The sequence below is a fragment of the Crinia signifera genome, chromosome 8, assembly GCF_055691185.1.
Source record: "Crinia signifera chromosome 8, ASM5569118v1, whole genome shotgun sequence".
Classification (NCBI taxonomy): domain Eukaryota; kingdom Metazoa; phylum Chordata; class Amphibia; order Anura; family Myobatrachidae; genus Crinia; species Crinia signifera.
In genome coordinates, this window is record NC_139224.1 from 181577662 (window position 1) to 181595875 (window position 18214).

Consider the following 18214-nt stretch of genomic DNA (forward strand, 5'->3'; position numbering starts at 1 on the left):
GTGTCACTGAGGGGAGACCGGATCACCGGGGGTAAGGATAGTGCAGGGGGAGGCACAGCAGCTCAGTGACCCTGTACGCATCGAATGGGGGAGCAGCCAGTGTCACTGAGGGGAGACAGGAGCACCGGGGTAAGGATAGTGCCAGGGGGAGGTACAGCAGCTCTGTGACCCTGTACCCAGCGAATGGGGGAGCAGCCAGTGTCACTGAGGGGAGACCGGATTACCGAGGGTAAGGATAGTGCAGGGGGAGGTACAGCAGCTCTCAGTGACCCTGTACCCAGCGTATGGGGGAGCAGCCAGTGTCACTGAGGGGAGACAGGAGCACTGGGGGTAAGGATAGTGCAGGGGGAGACACAGCAGCTCTCATTGACCCTGTACCCAGTGTATGGGGGAGCAGCCAGTGTCACTGAGGGGAGACAGGAGCACTGGGGGTAAGGATAGTGCAGGGAGAGGCACAGCAGCTCTGTGCCCCTGTACCCAGCGTATTTGTGGGCAGTCAGTGTCACTGAGGGGAGACCCGATCACCGGGGGTAAGGATAGTGCAGGGGGAGGCACAGCAGCTCTCAGTGACCCTGCACCCAGTGTATGGGGGAGCAGCCAGTGTCACTGAGGGGAGACAGGAGCACCGGGGTAAGGATAGTGCAGGGGGAGGTACAGCAGCTCTCAGTGACCCTGTACCCAGCGTATGGGGGAGCAGCCAGTGTCACTGAGGGGAGACAGGAGCACTGGGGGTAAGGATAGTGCAGGGGGAGACACAGCAGCTCTCATTGACCCTGTACCCAGTGTATGGGGGAGCAGCCAGTGTCACTGAGGGGAGACAGGAGCACTGGGGGTAAGGATAGTGCAGGGGGAGGCACAGCAGCTCTGTGACCCTGTACCCAGTGTATGGGGGAGCAGTCAGTGTCACTGAGGGGAGACAGGAGTACTGGGGGTAAGGATAGTGCAGGGGGAGGTACAGCAGCTCTCAGTGACCCTGTACCCAGTGTATGGGGGAGCAGCCAGTGTCACTGAGGGGAGACAGGAGCACCGGGGTAAGGATAGTGCAGGGGGAGGTACAGCAGCTCCCAGTGACCCTGTACTCAGCGTATTTGTGGGCAATCCGTGTCACTGAGGGGAAACCGGATCACTGGGGGTAAGGTTAGTGCAGGGGGAGCCACAGCAGCTTTCAGTGACCCTGTACCCAGTGTATGGGGGAGCAGCCAGTGTCACTGAGGGGAGACAGGAGCACTGGGGGTAAGGGTAGTGCAGGGGGAGGTACAGCAGCTCTCAGTGACCCTGCACCCAGTGTATGGGGGAGCAGCCAGTGTTACTGAGGGGAGACAGGAGCACTGGGGGTAAGGATAGTGCAGGGGGAGGCACAGCAGCTCTCAGTGACCCTGTACCCAGTGTATGGGGGAGCAGTCAGTGTCACTGAGGGGAGACAGGAGCACTGGGGGTAAGGATAGTGCAGGGGGAGGTACAGCAGCTCTGTGACCTTGTACCCAGCATATGGGAGAGCAGCCAGTGTCACTGAGGGGAGACAGGAGCACCGGGGTAAGGATAGTGCAGGGGGAGGTACAGCAGCTCCCAGTGACCCTGTACTCAGCGTATTTGTGGGCAATCAGTGTCACTGAGGGGAAACCGGATCACTGGGGGTAAGGTTAGTGCAGGGGGAGGCACAGCAGCTCTCAGTAACCCTGTACCCAGCGTATGGGGGAGCAGCCAGTGTCACTGAGAGGAGACAGGAGTACTGGGGGTAAGGATAGTGCAGGGGGAGGTACAGCAGCTCTCAGTGACCCTGTACCCAGTGTATGGGGGAGCAGCCAGTGTCACTGAGGGGAGACAGGAGCACCGGGGTAAGGATAGTGCAGGGGGAGGTACAGCAGCTCCCAGTGACCCTGTACTCAGCGTATTTGTGGGCAATCCGTGTCACTGAGGGGAAACCGGATCACTGGGGGTAAGGTTAGTGCAGGGGGAGCCACAGCAGTTTCAGTGACCCTGTACCCAGTGTATGGGGGAGCAGCCAGTGTCACTGAGGGGAGACAGGAGCACTGGGGGTAAGGGTAGTGCAGGGGGAGGTACAGCAGCTCTCAGTGACCCCGTACCCAGCATATGGGGGAGCAGCCAGTGTCACTGAGGGGAGACAGGAGCACTGGGGGTAAGGATAGTGCAGGGGGAGGCACAGCAGCTCTCAGTGACCCTGTACCCAGTGTATGGGGGAGCAGCCAGTGTCACTGAGGGGAGACAGGAGCACCGGGGGTAAGGGTAGTTCATAGGAGGCACAGCAGCTCTCAGTAACCCTGTACCCAGCGTATGGGGGAGCAGCCAGTGTCACTGTGGGGAGACAGGAGCACCGGGGGTAAGGATAGTGCAGGGGGAGACACAGCAGCTCTCAGTGACCCTGTACCCAGTGTATGGGGGAGCAGCCAGTGTCACTGAGGGGAGACAGGAGCACTGGGGGTAAGGATAGTGCAGGGGGAGACACAGCAGCTCTCAGTGACCCTGTACCCAGTGTATGGGGGAGCAGCCAGTGTCACTGAGGGGAGACAGGAGCACTGGGGGTAAGGGTAGTGCAGGGGGAGGTACAGCAGCTCTCAGTGACCCCGTACCCAGCATATGGGGGAGCAGCCAGTGTCACTGAGGGGAGACAGGAGCACTGGGGGTAAGGATAGTGCAGGGGGAGGCACAGCAGCTCTCATTGACCCTGTACCCAGTGTATGGGGGAGCAGCCAGTGTCACTGAGGGGGAGACAGGAGCACTGGGGGTAAGGATAGTGCAGGGGGAGGCACAGCAGCTCTGTGACCCTGCACCCAGTGTATGGGGGAGCAGCCAGTGTCACTGAGGGGAGACAGGAGTACTGGGGGTAAGTTTAGGGCAGGGGAAGGCACAGCAGCTCTGTGACCCTGTACCCAGCATATGGGGGAGCAGCCATTGTCACTGAGGGGAGACAGGAGCACTGGGGGTAAGGATAGTGCATAGGAGACACAGCAGCTCTCAGTGACTCTGTACCCAGTGTATGGGGGAGCAGCCAGTGTCACTGAGGGGAGACAGGAGCACTGGGGGTAAGGATAGTGCATAGGAGGTACAGCAGCTCTCAGTGACCCTGTACCCAGTGTATGGGGGAGCAGCCAGTGTCACTGAGGGGAGACAGGAGCACTGGGGGTAAGGATAGTGCAGGTGGAGGCACAGCAGCTCTGTGACCCTGTACCCAGTGTATGGGGGAGCAGCCAGTGTCACTGAGGGGAGACAGGAGCACTGGGGGTAAGGATAGTGCAGGGGGAGGTACAGCAGCTCTGTGACCCTGTACCTAGTGTATGGGGGAGCAGCCAGTGTCACTGAGGGGAGACAGGAGCACTGGGGGTAAGGATAGTGCAGGGGGAGGTACAGCAGCTCCCAGTGACCCTGTACTCAGCGAATTTGTGGGCAATCAGTGTCACTGAGGGGAAACCGGATCACTGGGGGTAAGGATAGTGCAGGGGGAGGCACAGCAGCTCTCAGTGACCCTGTACCCAGCGTATGGGGGAGCAGCCAGTGTCACTAAGGGGAGACAGAAGCACTGGGGGTACGGATAGTGCAGGTGGAGGCACAGCAGCTCTCATTGACCCTGTACCCTGCGTATGGGGGAGCAGCCAGTGTCACTGAGGGGAGACAGGAGCACTGGGGGTAAGGATAGTGCAGGGGGAGGCACAGCAGCTCTCAGTGACCCTGTACCCAGCGTATGGAGGAGCAGCCAGTGTCACTGAGGGGAGACAGGAGCACTGGGGGTAAGGATAGTGCATAGGAGGCACAGCAGCTCTCATTGACCCTGTACCCAGTGTATGGGGGAGCAGCCAGTGTCACTGAGGGGAGACAGGAGCACTGAGGGTAAGGATAGTGCATAGGAGGCACAGCAGCTCTCAGTAACCCTGTACCCAGCGTATGGGGGAGCAGCCAGTGTCACTGAGGGGGAGACAGGAGCACTGGGGGTAAGGATAGTGCAGGGGGGAGGCACAGCAGCTCTCAGTGACCCTGTACCCAGTGTATGGGGGAGCAGCCAGTGTCACTGAGGGGGGGACAGGAGCACTGGGGGTAAGGTTAGTGCAGGGGGAGGCACAGCAGCTCTCAGTGACCCTGTACCCAGTGTATAGGGGAGCAGCCAGTGTCACTGAGGGGAGACAGGCGCACTGGGGGTAAGGATAGTGCAGGTGGAGGCACAGCAGCTCTGTGACCCTGTACCCAGTGTATGGGGGAGCAGCCAGTGTCACTGAGGGGAGACAGGAGCACTGGGGGTAAGTACAGGGCAGGGGAAGGCACAGCAGCTCTCAGTACCCCTGTACCCAGCGTATGGGGGAGCAGCCAGTGTCACTGAGGGGAGACAGGAGCACTGGGGGTAAGGATAGTGCAGGTGGAGGCACAGCAGCTCTGTGACCCTGTACCCAGTGTATGGGGGAGCAGCCAGTGTCACTGAGGGGAGACAGGAGTACTGGGGGTAAGGGTAGTGCAGGTGGAGGCACAGCAGCTCTCAGTGACCCTGTACCCAGTGTATGGGGGAGCAGCCAGTGTCACTGAGGGGAGACAGGAGCACTGGGAGTAAGGATAGTGCATAGGAGGCACAGCAGCTCTCAGTGACCCTGTACCCAGTGTATGGGGGAGCAGCCAGTGTCACTGAGGGGAGACAGGAGCACTGGGGGTAAGGATAGTGCAGGTGGAGGCACAGCAGCTCTGTGACCCTGTACCCAGTGTATGGGGGAGCAGCCAGTGTCACTGAGGGGAGACAGGAGCACTGGGGGTAAGGATAGTGCATAGGAGGCACAGCAGCTCTCAGTGACCCTGTACCCAGTGTATGGGGGAGCAGCCAGTGTCACTGAGGGGAGACAGGAGCACTGGGGGTAAGGATAGTGCAGGTGGAGGCACAGCAGCTCTGTGACCCTGTACCCAGTGTATGGGGGAGCAGCCAGTGTCACTGAGGGGAGACAGGAGCACTGGGGGTAAGGATAGTGCAGGTGGAGGCACAGCAGCTCTGTGACCCTGTACCCAGTGTATGGGGGAGCAGCCAGTGTCACTGAGGGGAGACAGGAGCACTGGGGGTAAGGATAGTGCATAGGAGGCACAGCAGCTCTGTGACCCTGTACCCAGTGTATGGAGGAGCAGCCAGTGTCACTGAGGGGAGACAGGAGCATTGGGGGTTAGGATAGTGCAGGTGGAGGCACAGCAGCTCTGTGACCCTGTACCCAGTGTATGGAGGAGCAGCCAGTGTCACTGAGGGGAGACAGGAGCACTGGGGGTAAGGATAGTGCATAGGAGACACAGCAGCTCTCAGTGACTCTGTACACAGTGTATGGGGAAGCAGCCAGTGTCACTGAGGGGAGACAGGAGCACTGGGGGTAAGGATAGTGCAGGGCGAGGTACAGCAGCTCTCGGTGACCCTGTACCCAGTGTATGGGGGAGCAGCCAGTGTCACTGAGGGGAGACAGGAGCACCGGGGGGGTAAGGATAGTGCAGGGGGAGGTACAGCAGCTCTGTGACCCCGTACCCAGCGTATGGGGGAGCAGCCAGTGTCACTGAGGGGAGACAGGAGCACCGGGGGTAAGGAAAGTGCAGGGTGAGGTACAGCAGCTCTGTGACCCTGTACCCAGTGTATGGGGGAGCAGCCATTGTCACTGAGGGGAGACAGGAGCACTGGGGGTAAGGATAGTGCATAGGAGGCACAGCAGCTCTCAGTGACCCTGTACCCAGCGTATGGGGGAGCAGCCGGTGTCACTGAGGGGAGACAGGAGCACCGGGGTAAGGATAGTGCATAGGAGGCACAGCAGCTCTCAGTGACCCTGTACCCAGCGTATGGGGGAGCAGCCAGTGTCACTGAGGGGAGACAGGAGTACTGGGGGTAAGGATAGTGCAGGGGGAGGCACAGCAGCTCTCAGTGACCCTGTACCCAGTGTATGGGGAAGCAGCCAGTGTCACTGAGGGGGAGACAGGAGCACTCGGAGTAAGGATAGTGCAGGGGGAGGCACAGCAGCTCTGTGACCCTGTACCCAGCAGATGGGGGAGCAGCCAGTGTCACTGAGGGGGAGACAGGAGCACTGGGGGTAAGGACAGTGCAGGGGGAGGCACAGCAGCTCTCAGTGACCCTGTACCCAGCGTATGGGGGAGCAGCCAGTGTCACTGAGGGGAGACAGGAGTACTGGGGGTAAGGATAGTGCAGGGGGAGGTACAGCAGCTCTCAGTGACCCTGTACCCAGCGTATGGGGGAGCAGCCAGTGTCACTGAGGGGGAGACAGGAGCACCGGGGGTAAGGATAGTGCAGGGGGAGGCACAGCAGCTCTCAGTGACCCTGTACCCAGCGTATGGGGGAGCAGCCAGTGTCACTGAGGGGAGACAGGAGCACTGAGGGGTAAGGTTAGTGCAGGGGGAGGCACAGCAGCTCTCAGTAACCCTGTACCCAGCGTATGGGTGAGCAGCCAGTGTTACTGAGGGGGAGACAGGAGCACTGGGGGTAAGGATAGTGCAGGGGGAGGTACAGCAGCTCTGTGACCCCATACCCAGCGTATGGGGGAGCAGCCAGTGTCACTGAGGGGAGACAGGAGCACTGGGGGTAAGGATAGTGCAGGGGGAAGCACAGCAGCTCTCATTGACCCTGTACCCAGCGTATGGGGGAGCAGCCAGTGTCACTGAGGGGAGACAGGAGCACTGAGGGGTAAGGTTAGTGCAGGTGGAGGCACAGCAGCTCTCAGTAACCCTGTACCCAGCGTATGGGTGAGCAGCCAGTGTTACTAAGGGGGAGACAGGAGCACTGGGGGTAAGGATAGTGCAGGGGGAGGTACAGCAGCTCTGTGACCCCATACCCAGCGTATGGGGGAGCAGCCAGTGTCACTGAGGGGAGACAGGAGCACTGGGGGTAAGGATAGTGCAGGGGGAGACACAGCAGCTCTCATTGACCCTGTACCCAGTGTATGGGGGAGCAGCCAGTGTCACTGAGGGGAGACAGGAGCACTGGGGGTAAGGATAGTGCATAGGAGACACAGCAGCTCTCAGTGACTCTGTACCCAGTGTATGGGGGAGCAGCCAGGGTCAATGAGGGGAGACAGGAGCACTGGGGGTACGGATAGTGCATAGGAGGCACAGCAGCTCTCATTGACCCTGTACCCAGCGTATGGGGGAGCAGCCAGTGTCACTGAGGGGAGACAGGAGCACTGGGGGTAAGGATAGTGCAGGGGGAGGCACAGCAGCTCTCAGTGACCCTGTACCCAGCGTATGGGGGAGCAGCCAGTGTCACTGAGGGGAGACAGGAGCACTGGGGGTAAGGATAGTGCATAGGAGGCACAGCAGCTCTCATTGACCCTGTACCCAGTGTATGGGGGAGCAGCCAGTGTCACTGAGGGGAGACAGGAGCACTGAGGGTAAGGATAGTGCATAGGAGGCACAGCAGCTCTCAGTAACCCTGTACCCAGCGTATGGGGGAGCAGCCAGTGTCACTGAGGGGAGACAGGAGCACTGGGGGTAAGGATAGTGCAGGGGGGAGGCACAGCAGCTCTCAGTGACCCTGTACCCAGTGTATGGGAGAGCAGCCAGTGTCACTGAGGGGGGGACAGGAGCACTGGGGGTAAGGTTAGTGCAGGGGGAGGCACAGCAGCTCTGTGACCCTGTACCCAGTGTATAGGGGAGCAGCCAGTGTCACTGAGGGGAGACAGGCGCACTGGGGGTAAGGATAGTGCAGGTGGAGGCACAGCAGCTCTGTGACCCTGTACCCAGTGTATGGGGGAGCAGCCAGTGTCACTGAGGGGAGACAGGAGCACTGGGGGTAAGTACAGGGCAGGGGAAGGCACAGCAGCTCTCAGTAACCCTGTACCCAGCGTATGGGGGAGCAGCCAGTGTCACTGAGGGGAGACAGGAGCACTGGGGGTAAGGATAGTGCAGGTGGAGGCACAGCAGCTCTGTGACCCTGTACCCAGTGTATGGGGGAGCAGCCAGTGTCACTGAGGGGAGACAGGAGTACTGGGGGTAAGGGTAGTGCAGGTGGAGGCACAGCAGCTCTCAGTGACCCTATACCCAGTGTATGGGGGAGCAGCCAGTGTCACTGAGGGGAGACAGGAGCACTGGGAGTAAGGATAGTGCATAGGAGGCACAGCAGCTCTCAGTGACCCTGTACCCAGTGTATGGGGGAGCAGCCAGTGTCACTGAGGGGAGACAGGAGCACTGGGGGTAAGGATAGTGCAGGTGGAGGCACAGCAGCTCTGTGACCCTGTACCCAGTGTATGGGGGAGCAGCCAGTGTCACTGAGGGGAGACAGGAGCACTGGGGGTAAGGATAGTGCATAGGAGGCACAGCAGCTCTCAGTGACCCTGTACCCAGTGTATGGGGGAGCAGCCAGTGTCACTGAGGGGAGACAGGAGCACTGGGGGTAAGGATAGTGCAGGTGGAGGCACAGCAGCTCTGTGACCCTGTACCCAGTGTATGGGGGAGCAGCCAGTGTCACTGAGGGGGAGACAGGAGTACTGGGGGTAAGGATAGTGCAGGTGGAGGCACAGCAGCTCTGTGACCCTGTACCCAGTGTATGGAGGAGCAGCCAGTGTCACTGAGGGGAGACAGGAGCACTGGGGGTAAGGATAGTGCATAGGAGACACAGCAGCTCTCAGTGACTCTGTACACAGTGTATGGGGAAGCAGCCAGTGTCACTGAGGGGAGACAGGAGCACTGGGGGTAAGGATAGTGCAGGTGGAGGCACAGCAGCTCTGTGACCCTGTACCCAGTGTATGGAGGAGCAGCCAGTGTCACTGAGGGGAGACAGGAGCACTGGGGGTAAGGATAGTGCATAGGAGACACAGCAGCTCTCAGTGACTCTGTACACAGTGTATGGGGAAGCAGCCAGTGTCACTGAGGGGAGACAGGAGCACTGGGGGTAAGGACAGTGCAGGGGGAGGCACAGCAGCTCTCAGTGACCCTGTACCCAGCGTATGGGGGAGCAGCCAGTGTCACTGAGGGGAGACAGGAGTACTAGGGGTAAGGATAGTGCAGGGGGAGGTACAGCAGCTCTCAGTGACCCTGTACCCAGCGTATGGGGGAGCAGCCAGTGTCACTGAGGGGGAGACAGGAGCACCGGGGGTAAGGATAGTGCAGGGGGAGGCACAGCAGCTCTCAGTGACCCTGTACCCAGCGTATGGGGGAGCAGCCAGTGTCACTGAGGGGAGACAGGAGCACTGAGGGGTAAGGTTAGTGCAGGGGGAGGCACAGCAGCTCTCAGTAACCCTGTTCCCAGCGTATGGGTGAGCAGCCAGTGTTACTGAGGGGGAGACAGGAGCACTGGGGGTAAGGATAGTGCAGGGGGAGACACAGCAGCTCTCATTGACCCTGTACCCAGTGTATGGGGGAGCAGCCAGTGTCACTGAGGGGAGACAGGAGCACTGGGGGTAATGATAGTGCAGGGGGGAGGCACAGCAGCTCTGTGACCCTGTACCCAGTGTATGGGGGAGCAGCCAGTGTCACTGAGGGGAGACAGGAGTACTGGGGGTAAGGGTAGTGCAGGTGGAGGCACAGCAGCTCTCAGTGACCCTGTACCCAGTGTATGGGGGAGCAGCCAGTGTCACTGAGGGGGGGACAGGAGCACTGGGGGTAAGGATAGTGCATAGGAGACACAGCAGCTCTCAGTGACTCTGTACCCAGTGTATGGGGAAGCAGCCAGTGTCACTGAGGGGGAGACAGGAGCACTGGGGGTAAGAATAGTGCAGGGCGAGGTACAGCAGCTCTCGGTGACCCTGTACCCAGTGTATGGGGGAGCAGCCAGTGTCACTGAGGGGGGGACAGGAGCACTGGGGGTAAGGATAGTGCATAGGAGACACAGCAGCTCTCAGTGACTCTGTACCCAGTGTATGGGGAAGCAGCCAGTGTCACTGAGGGGAAACCGGATCACTGGGGGTAAGGATAGTGCAGGGGGAGGCACAGCAGCTCTCAGTGACCCTGTACCCAGCGTATGGGGGAGCAGCCAGTGTCACTGAGGGGAGACAGGAGCACTGGGGGTACGGATAGTGCATAGGAGGCACAGCAGCTCTCATTGACCCTGTACCCAGCGTATGGGGGAGCAGCCAGTGTCACTGAGGGGAGACAGGAGCACTGGGGGTAAGGATAGTGCAGGGGGAGGCACAGCAGCTCTCAGTGACCATGTACCCAGCGTATGGGGGAGCAGCCAGTGTCACTGAGGGGAGACAGGAGCACTGGGGGTAAGGATAGTGCATAGGAGACACAGCAGCTCTCATTGACCCTGTACCCAGTGTATGGGGGAGCAGCCAGTGTCACTGAGGGGAGACAGGAGCACTGAGGGTAAGGATAGTGCATAGGAGGCACAGCAGCTCTCAGTAACCCTGTACCCAGCGTATGGGGGAGCAGCCAGTGTCACTGAGGGGAGACAGGAGCACTGGGGGTAAGGATAGTGCAGGGGGGAGGCACAGCAGCTCTCAGTGACCCTGTACCCAGTGTATGGGGGAGCAGCCAGTGTCACTGAGGGGGGGACAGGAGCACTGGGGGTAAGGTTAGTGCAGGGGGAGGCACAGCAGCTCTGTGACCCTGTACCCAGTGTATAGGGGAGCAGCCAGTGTCACTGAGGGGAGACAGGCGCACTGGGGGTAAGGATAGTGCAGGTGGAGGCACAGCAGCTCTGTGACCCTGTACCCAGTGTATGGGGGAGCAGCCAGTGTCACTGAGGGGAGACAGGAGCACTGGGGGTAAGTACAGGGCAGGGGAAGGCACAGCAGCTCTCAGTAACCCTGTACCCAGCGTATGGGGGAGCAGCCAGTGTCACTGAGGGGAGACAGGAGCACTGGGGGTAAGGATAGTGCAGGTGGAGGCACAGCAGCTCTGTGACCCTGTACCCAGTGTATGGGGGAGCAGCCAGTGTCACTGAGGGGAGACAGGAGTACTGGGGGTAAGGGTAGTGCAGGTGGAGGCACAGCAGCTCTCAGTGACCCTATACCCAGTGTATGGGGGAGCAGCCAGTGTCACTGAGGGGAGACAGGAGCACTGGGAGTAAGGATAGTGCATAGGAGGCACAGCAGCTCTCAGTGACCCTGTACCCAGTGTATGGGGGAGCAGCCAGTGTCACTGAGGGGAGACAGGAGCACTGGGGGTAAGGATAGTGCAGGTGGAGGCACAGCAGCTCTGTGACCCTGTACCCAGTGTATGGGGGAGCAGCCAGTGTCACTGAGGGGAGACAGGAGCACTGGGGGTAAGGATAGTGCAGGTGGAGGCACAGCAGCTCTGTGACCCTGTACCCAGTGTATGGGGGAGCAGCCAGTGTCACTGAGGGGAGACAGGAGCACTGGGGGTAAGGATAGTGCAGGTTGAGGCACAGCAGCTCTGTGACCCTGTACCCAGTGTATGGAGGAGCAGCCAGTGTCACTGAGGGGAGACAGGAGCACTGGGGGTAAGGATAGTGCATAGGAGACACAGCAGCTCTCAGTGACTCTGTACACAGTGTATGGGGAAGCAGCCAGTGTCACTGAGGGGAGACAGGAGCACTGGGGGTAAGGACAGTGCAGGTGGAGGCACAGCAGCTCTGTGACCCTGTACCCAGCAGATGGGGGAGCAGCCAGTGTCACTGAGGGGGAGACAGGAGCACTGGGGATAAGGACAGTGCAGGGGGAGGCACAGCAGCTCTCAGTGACCCTGTACCCAGCGTATGGGGGAGCAGCCAGTGTCACTGAGGGGAGACAGGAGTACTGGGGGTAAGGATAGTGCAGGGGGAGGTACAGCAGCTCTCAGTGACCCTGTACCCAGCGTATGGGGGAGCAGCCAGTGTCACTGAGGGGGAGACAGGAGCACCGGGGGTAAGGATAGTGCAGGTGGAGGCACAGCAGCTCTCAGTGACCCTGTACCCAGCGTATGGGGGAGCAGCCAGTGTCACTGAGGGGAGACAGGAGCACTGAGGGGTAAGGTTAGTGCAGGGGGAGGCACAGCAGCTCTCAGTAACCCTGTACCCAGCGTATGGGTGAGCAGCCAGTGTTACTGAGGGGGAGACAGGAGCACTGGGGGTAAGGATAGTGCAGGGGGAGACACAGCAGCTCTCATTGACCCTGTACCCAGTGTATGGGGGAGCAGCCAGTGTCACTGAGGGGAGACAGGAGCACTGGGGGTAATGATAGTGCAGGGGGGAGGCACAGCAGCTCTGTGACCCTGTACCCAGTGTATGGGGGAGCAGCCAGTGTCACTGAGGGGAGACAGGAGTACTGGGGGTAAGGGTAGTGCAGGTGGAGGCACAGCAGCTCTGTGACCCTGTACCCAGTGTATGGGGGAGCAGCCAGTGTCACTGAGGGGGGTACAGGAGCACTGGGGGTAAGGATAGTGCATAGGAGACACAGCAGCTCTCAGTGACTCTGTACCCAGTGTATGGGGAAGCAGCCAGTGTTACTGAGGGGGAGACAGGAGCACTGGGGGTAAGGATAGTGCAGGGCGAGGTACAGCAGCTCTCGGTGACCCTGTACCCAGTGTATGGGGGAGCAGCCAGTGTCACTGAGGGGAGACAGGAGCACCGGAGGGGTAAGGATAGTGCAGGGGGAGGTACAGCAGCTCTGTGACCCTGTACCCAGTGTATGGGGGAGCAGCCAGTGTCACTGAGGGGAGACAGGAGTACTGGGGGTAAGGGTAGTGCAGGTGGAGGTACAGCAGCTCTCAGTAACCCTGTACCCAGCAGATGGGGGAGCAGCCAGCGTCACTGAGGGGAGACAGGAGCACCGGGGGTAAGTACAGGGCAGGGGAAAGCACAGCAGCTCTCATGCTGCTTTCAGACCGCATAACTGGCTTTGACCCTGTATTTGAAAACGTTTCCAAAAACGGGTCTGCCAGGTAAAACCCCTTTCACACCGCATCTCTTAACCGGTATATTACCGTTTAAGTGGCGTTTTTTTGACACTGGCAGACCCGTTTTTGGAAGCTTTCCAAAAACAGGGTCAAAGCCAGTGCGGTCTTCAGTGCCCCCCCCCCGGTTAACACACACACAACCGCACCCCCCCCCCCCCCCCTCCCCGTTAACACACACACAACACAACCGGGCACCCTCCAACCCCCCAGCGGGTTAACACACACACACACAACCCCCATGTGTTAAAGGACCCCCCCCCCCCCCCCCCAATGTTTTTAAGGAACCCCCCCCCGTTCAGCCGGTGCCTCCTGCAACGCGTTGAGGATCCCGGCAGTATGGACGGATGCATTGCACTTGTAAAAAAAAAAAGTGTCTTTCGGAAAATGCCTGCCCCATAGGAAAGACAGTTTTTTTAAACGGGCTTTCCTATGGGGCAGCCATTTTCCAAAAGACACTTTTTTTTTTTTTTACAAGTGCAATGCATCCGCCCATACTGCCGGGATCCTCAACGCGTCGCAGGAGGTACCGGCTGAACGGGGGGGTTTGTTAGCGCTGGGGGGGGGGGGGGGGGGGCGACGACGGGACGTTAACCGGCGCGGGGAGGGGGGGATTTAACCGGCGTGCGGGGGGGCGGAGCGCAGTGAATATTTAATGAGCACTCATTAAATATTCACTGCACTGGGTCACAAATACCGTTTCAGACCCGATTTTGATGCCAAAATACCGGGTCTGAAACGGGTAGGACCCTCCATTTTAACCGGTTTGAAAAAACTGTATTTTCAAACCGGGTAATTGGATCTGCACCTTTCAGACCGCACAGATTACCGTTTTAAAACGGTAAAAAAACGGCAATATACCGTTTCCAAAGAGCGGTCTGAAAGGGGGCATCAGTGACCCTGTACCCAGTGTATGGGGGAGCAGCCAGTGTCACTGAGGGGAGACAGGAGCACTGGGGGTAAGGATAGTACAGGGGGAGGCACAGCAGCTCTCAGTGACCCTGTACCCAGTGTATGGGGGAGCAGCCAGTGTCACTGAGGGGAGACAGGAGCACTGGGGGTAAGGATAGTACAGGGGGAGGCACAGCAGCTCTCAGTGACCCTGTACCCAGTGTATGGGGGAGCAGCCAGTGTCACTGAGGGGAGACAGGAGCACTGGGGGTAAGGTTAGTGCAGGGGAAGGCACAGCAGCTTTCAGTGACCCTGTACCCAGTGTATGGGGGAGCAGCCAGTGTCACTGAGGGGAGACAGGAGCACTGGGGGTAAGGATAGTGCAGGGGGAGGCACAGCAGCTCTCAGTGACCCTGTACCCAGCGTATGGGGGAGCAGCCAGTGTCACTGAGGGGGAGACAGGAGCACTGGGAGTAAGGATAGTGCAGGGGGAGGCACAGCAGATCTCATTGACCCTGTACCCAGTGTATGGGGGAGCAGCCAGTGTCACTGAGAGGAGACAGGAGCACTGGGGGTAAGGATAGTGCATAGGAGGCACAGCAGCTCTCAGTGACCCTTTACCCAGTGTATGGGGGAGCAGCCAGTGTCACTGAGGGGGAGACAGGAGCACTGGGGGTAAGGTTAGTGCAGGGGAAGGCACAGCAGCTCTGTGACCCTGTACCCAGTGTATGGGGGAGCAGCCAGTGTCACTGAGGGGGAGACAGGAGCACTGGTGGTAAGGATAGTGCAGGGGGAGGTACAGCAGCTCTCAGTGACCCCGTACCCAGCATATGGGGGAACAGCCAGTCTCACTGAGGGGAGACAGGGAGCACTGGGGGTAAGGATAGTGCAGGGGAAGGCACAGCAGCTCTCAGTGACCTTGTACCCACGTATGGGGGAGCAGCCAGTGTCATTGGGAGTCATGAGTTGAGGGCCTTGCCCGAGAGCTTACATTGGGGTTAAACCTTTTTGGTTTGTGAACTAGGAAGGAGAGGGGTGAGGATCAGATATTTTTTCTGGTGACTTCTGTGTCTCTTTTAGGGGACTTGTTATGAAAGCAAATGGCAGTGAATCTACGATAACTCCTGGGGACTTTGTGTTGATTGAAGGTGATGATGAGGAAAGACCCTTTGTAGGAAAACTGAAAGCTTTATATGATGATGGTGAGTTGGACGACGTTGGCATTAATCCCTCTTCTATATATCCTGGATAATGGTGAATGACGACCTGCTCCCCCCTTCCATACCCAGGATACTGTCCAGGGGGCGATCCGGCAATCACCCAGAGCTATCCCTGTTAGTGCGAGGTTGATGGGTTTTGCTTAAAGTAATATTGTTCTTTTCAGTGGGACTACAGGTCCCAGCAAGCCTAGCCTGCATTCTAGGACTTTGAAACAAGTACCAGCATGTGGGCATTATGGGCTTGCTGGTAACTATAGTCCTCCTAGGCCTCCGTCACCACGCCGTCTGCACAGACAGTCAGCCTCCTCAGTCACTTCCTGCCTGCCACAGACTTCGTTCGCATTCCCCACAAAGGTACTGGGGTTTGTCTGACTCCGGGGGATCTCCCCCTTTTGAGCCCTGGTCCCTCAGCACAGCGTGGTTTCGTGGGTATGTCTCCCCGCGCCATTTGCCTCCCTCTGTGCTCTCTCAATGCCACGCCGGAGCCGAATTCCAGGAGCTCAGCTAAAGCGCAGCTGCTCCGTGCACGCTGCCCATTGGTCAGAAGGGAGAGCTCGGACTGGACACCGCGCTCAGGGATGCATGTGCTGGGGGCAGATGGACATGCTGCAGAGGCCTACATCACTCACTTAGTGACACCTCTGACCACTTTCGGCCGATACCGGTAATTAACGGTCAAAGAGAAGCAACCGCCAGGAATGACAAAACAGCGGCAACCAGGAGAGTGATTCCATCTTCCAGAGGGTGAAGAAGAGCAGCGGTGGGGGCCGGGAGTTGTGTAACGGCAGTACCAGAGGAGAAGCCCAACTGCCCATACAAGCCAGCGTCTGACTAGAGGGGGAAAGTCCTGGAGAATCCAGCATTATCCTGAGAAATGGAGAGACGGCACTGGGGTATCTCAGTCCTTGCATGGAGACCATAAGAAGCCACCGACTTGGCGGGTGCTGGACCTGCCCACCCTATGTGGTAAGCGTGGTCGCACAATGAAAGGTCTCCGACGCGGAAAACAAAGCACAACTCTCCAGACAGGTACTTTCTTGACAATACGGGGAATCCCCTACAACCGCTGATAAGCTTTCCCGTTGGAGTATGCTAACCCAGATCGGGCACTACACAGTTTAATTGGGTTTCTCTCTGCCCTAATAACCCAGTGACATTCTCCCCTGGAGTGGGATAACCCTCTTTAGCTGCAGAGCCGGGGGGCATTCACGTGTCCCTGCAGGTTGTGGCTACCAAGTACAATAAACCCCCCCAAAACAAGTCATCTTGGGATCAGGGCTGTAATTGCATAATAGATTTTTAAGCAGCTGCTTAAAAATCTATCAGTCGTCTCCATTCTATATTTTTGCCATGGTCTAGATTGGGTTGAGCCCTTTGCTGCGAATCCTGGGGGGGGGGGCACGAAATAGTCCCTGCAGTCCCACGTCGGCGTGGAGTTGAGAATAGAATAGTGTGGCGAGCCACCGAGCCCGAAGCGTGGCGAGCGGACGCGGATACCTGTGAAGCCCGCGAAGGGACGCGTTTACCTGTGAAGGTGTCCGCGTCCCCTCGCGAGGTTCGCTGCGCTCGCCACGCTTCGGGCTCGGTGGCTCGCTGCGCTCGCCACACTATTCTATACTCAACTCCACGCCGACGTGGATAGTGGGGGTATGAAAAGGTCGCAGGACGCGTACGGACGCCCCTCGCGGGCTCGCTGCGCTCGCCACGCTTCCGGTTCGCGTTGATCAAGGGGTGGCGCAAACTACTTTTGGGGGGACATTTCACTGTTGAGGGGTGTTTTTGGGGCTTTCTGGCCCATTTACCATTGTTCCCTATGATTATTTGGGTAAATTGAGCCATTTAACATTGTTTCCTATGGGAAATCGGGGGCATCGCGGGTAAATTGAGGCATTTAACACTGTTCCCTATGGGGAAATCGGGTGCATCGCGTCTGGACCATTTAAGCCTTTTTAAGCCGCATACGACGCGACCGACGCGATTTTGACTTTTTTCAATGCATTTCAATAGGAAAATCGGGGGCGTCGGTCGCGTCGCAGACCACTAAAAATGACACCCGATGCCCGCGATTGTGGCCGTGCTAGGAAACAAGTACCATTTTGACTTCTTCCTTAAACAGAGGAGCTGTTTGCTACTACCCATGAGATTGCTGCTTGTGCTTTACTTTTGTTTTCTTTGGACTATAGTTTGCGTTGTTTTTTCCTTCCCAGCCCTCCCTCCTATTTTACAGACTAGAACGGTGACCCACTCATAATAAGTGAGAATATCGGGCTGTCACTAAGGAGAGGGGAGGGAGAAGTAAAATCTGGGCGAATAGAGGAGCCTTGAGAACTGTATAAATTAACCCCTTCCTGACACAGCCAGTTTTTGCCTTCCTGACAGAGCCCTTTTTTTCAAATCTGACATGTATCACTTAAGTGGGGATAACTTTTTTTTGCTTTTACTTATCCCAGTGATTTTGAGATTGTTTTCCCGTGACACATTGTACTTCAAATTAGTGGTAAATTTGGGTCGATACAGTCTGTGTTTTTTTGTGAAAAATACCAAAATGTTGTAAAAAAATGGAAAATTTAGCAATTTGCAAAATGTAAAATTTTCTGCTTGTGAGACAAATAATCATACCACTCAAAATAGTTAATAACTAACATAGACCATATGTCTACTTTATGTTTCCATCAGTATTTCAACTTCCTTTTAATTTTTTTGGACACTAGGAGGCTTACAATATGAATAGCAAATTCTTAAATTTTCAAGAAAATTTCAAACACTGATTTTTTTAGGGACCAGTTCAGTTCTGATGTGACTTTGAGGGACTTGTATGTGAGACACCCCCATAAATGATGCCATTTCAAAAACTGCACCCCTCACAGTATTCAAAACAGCATTTTGGAAGTTTGTTAACCCTTTAGGTGTTTCACAGGAATTAAAACAAAGTGTAGGTGAAATTTCAAAATGTCATTTTTTTTGCAGATTCCCCCAATTCTTTTGTTTTCATAAATATCCTATATGTGGCCCTAGTGTGCACGTTGACCAAACCACAGGCTTCATAATAGAAGGAGCACCTACTTGATTTTGGAGCCTCCTTTTTATGAGATTATTTTTTAGGCACCATGTAGGTTTCTAGGCACCATAAGATGCTAAAATTTAGGAACCCCCCCACAAGTGACCCCATTTTGCAAACTACACCCCTCAGGGAATTCATCTAGGGGTATAGTGTACATTTCAAACCCCCAGGGGTTTCACCAATTGTGGTACAACTGGGCAGTAAAAATGAAAAATTAAATTTTTTACACAAATGCAGTTCTGGC

At 57.3% G+C, this 18214-nt stretch overlaps 1 protein-coding gene across 2 annotated transcripts in view; it reads left to right on the forward strand.

The window, feature by feature from the left end:
* Positions 1–18214, forward strand: part of ORC1 (origin recognition complex subunit 1) — a 183318-nt gene that overhangs the window by 35252 nt on the left and 129852 nt on the right. For both annotated transcript variants that reach the window (XM_083157932.1, XM_083157933.1), the window contains exon 3: positions 14770–14891. In XM_083157932.1, the coding sequence (XP_083014058.1) occupies positions 14770–14891 (122 nt within the window). The remainder of the gene's footprint in view (positions 1–14769; positions 14892–18214) is intronic.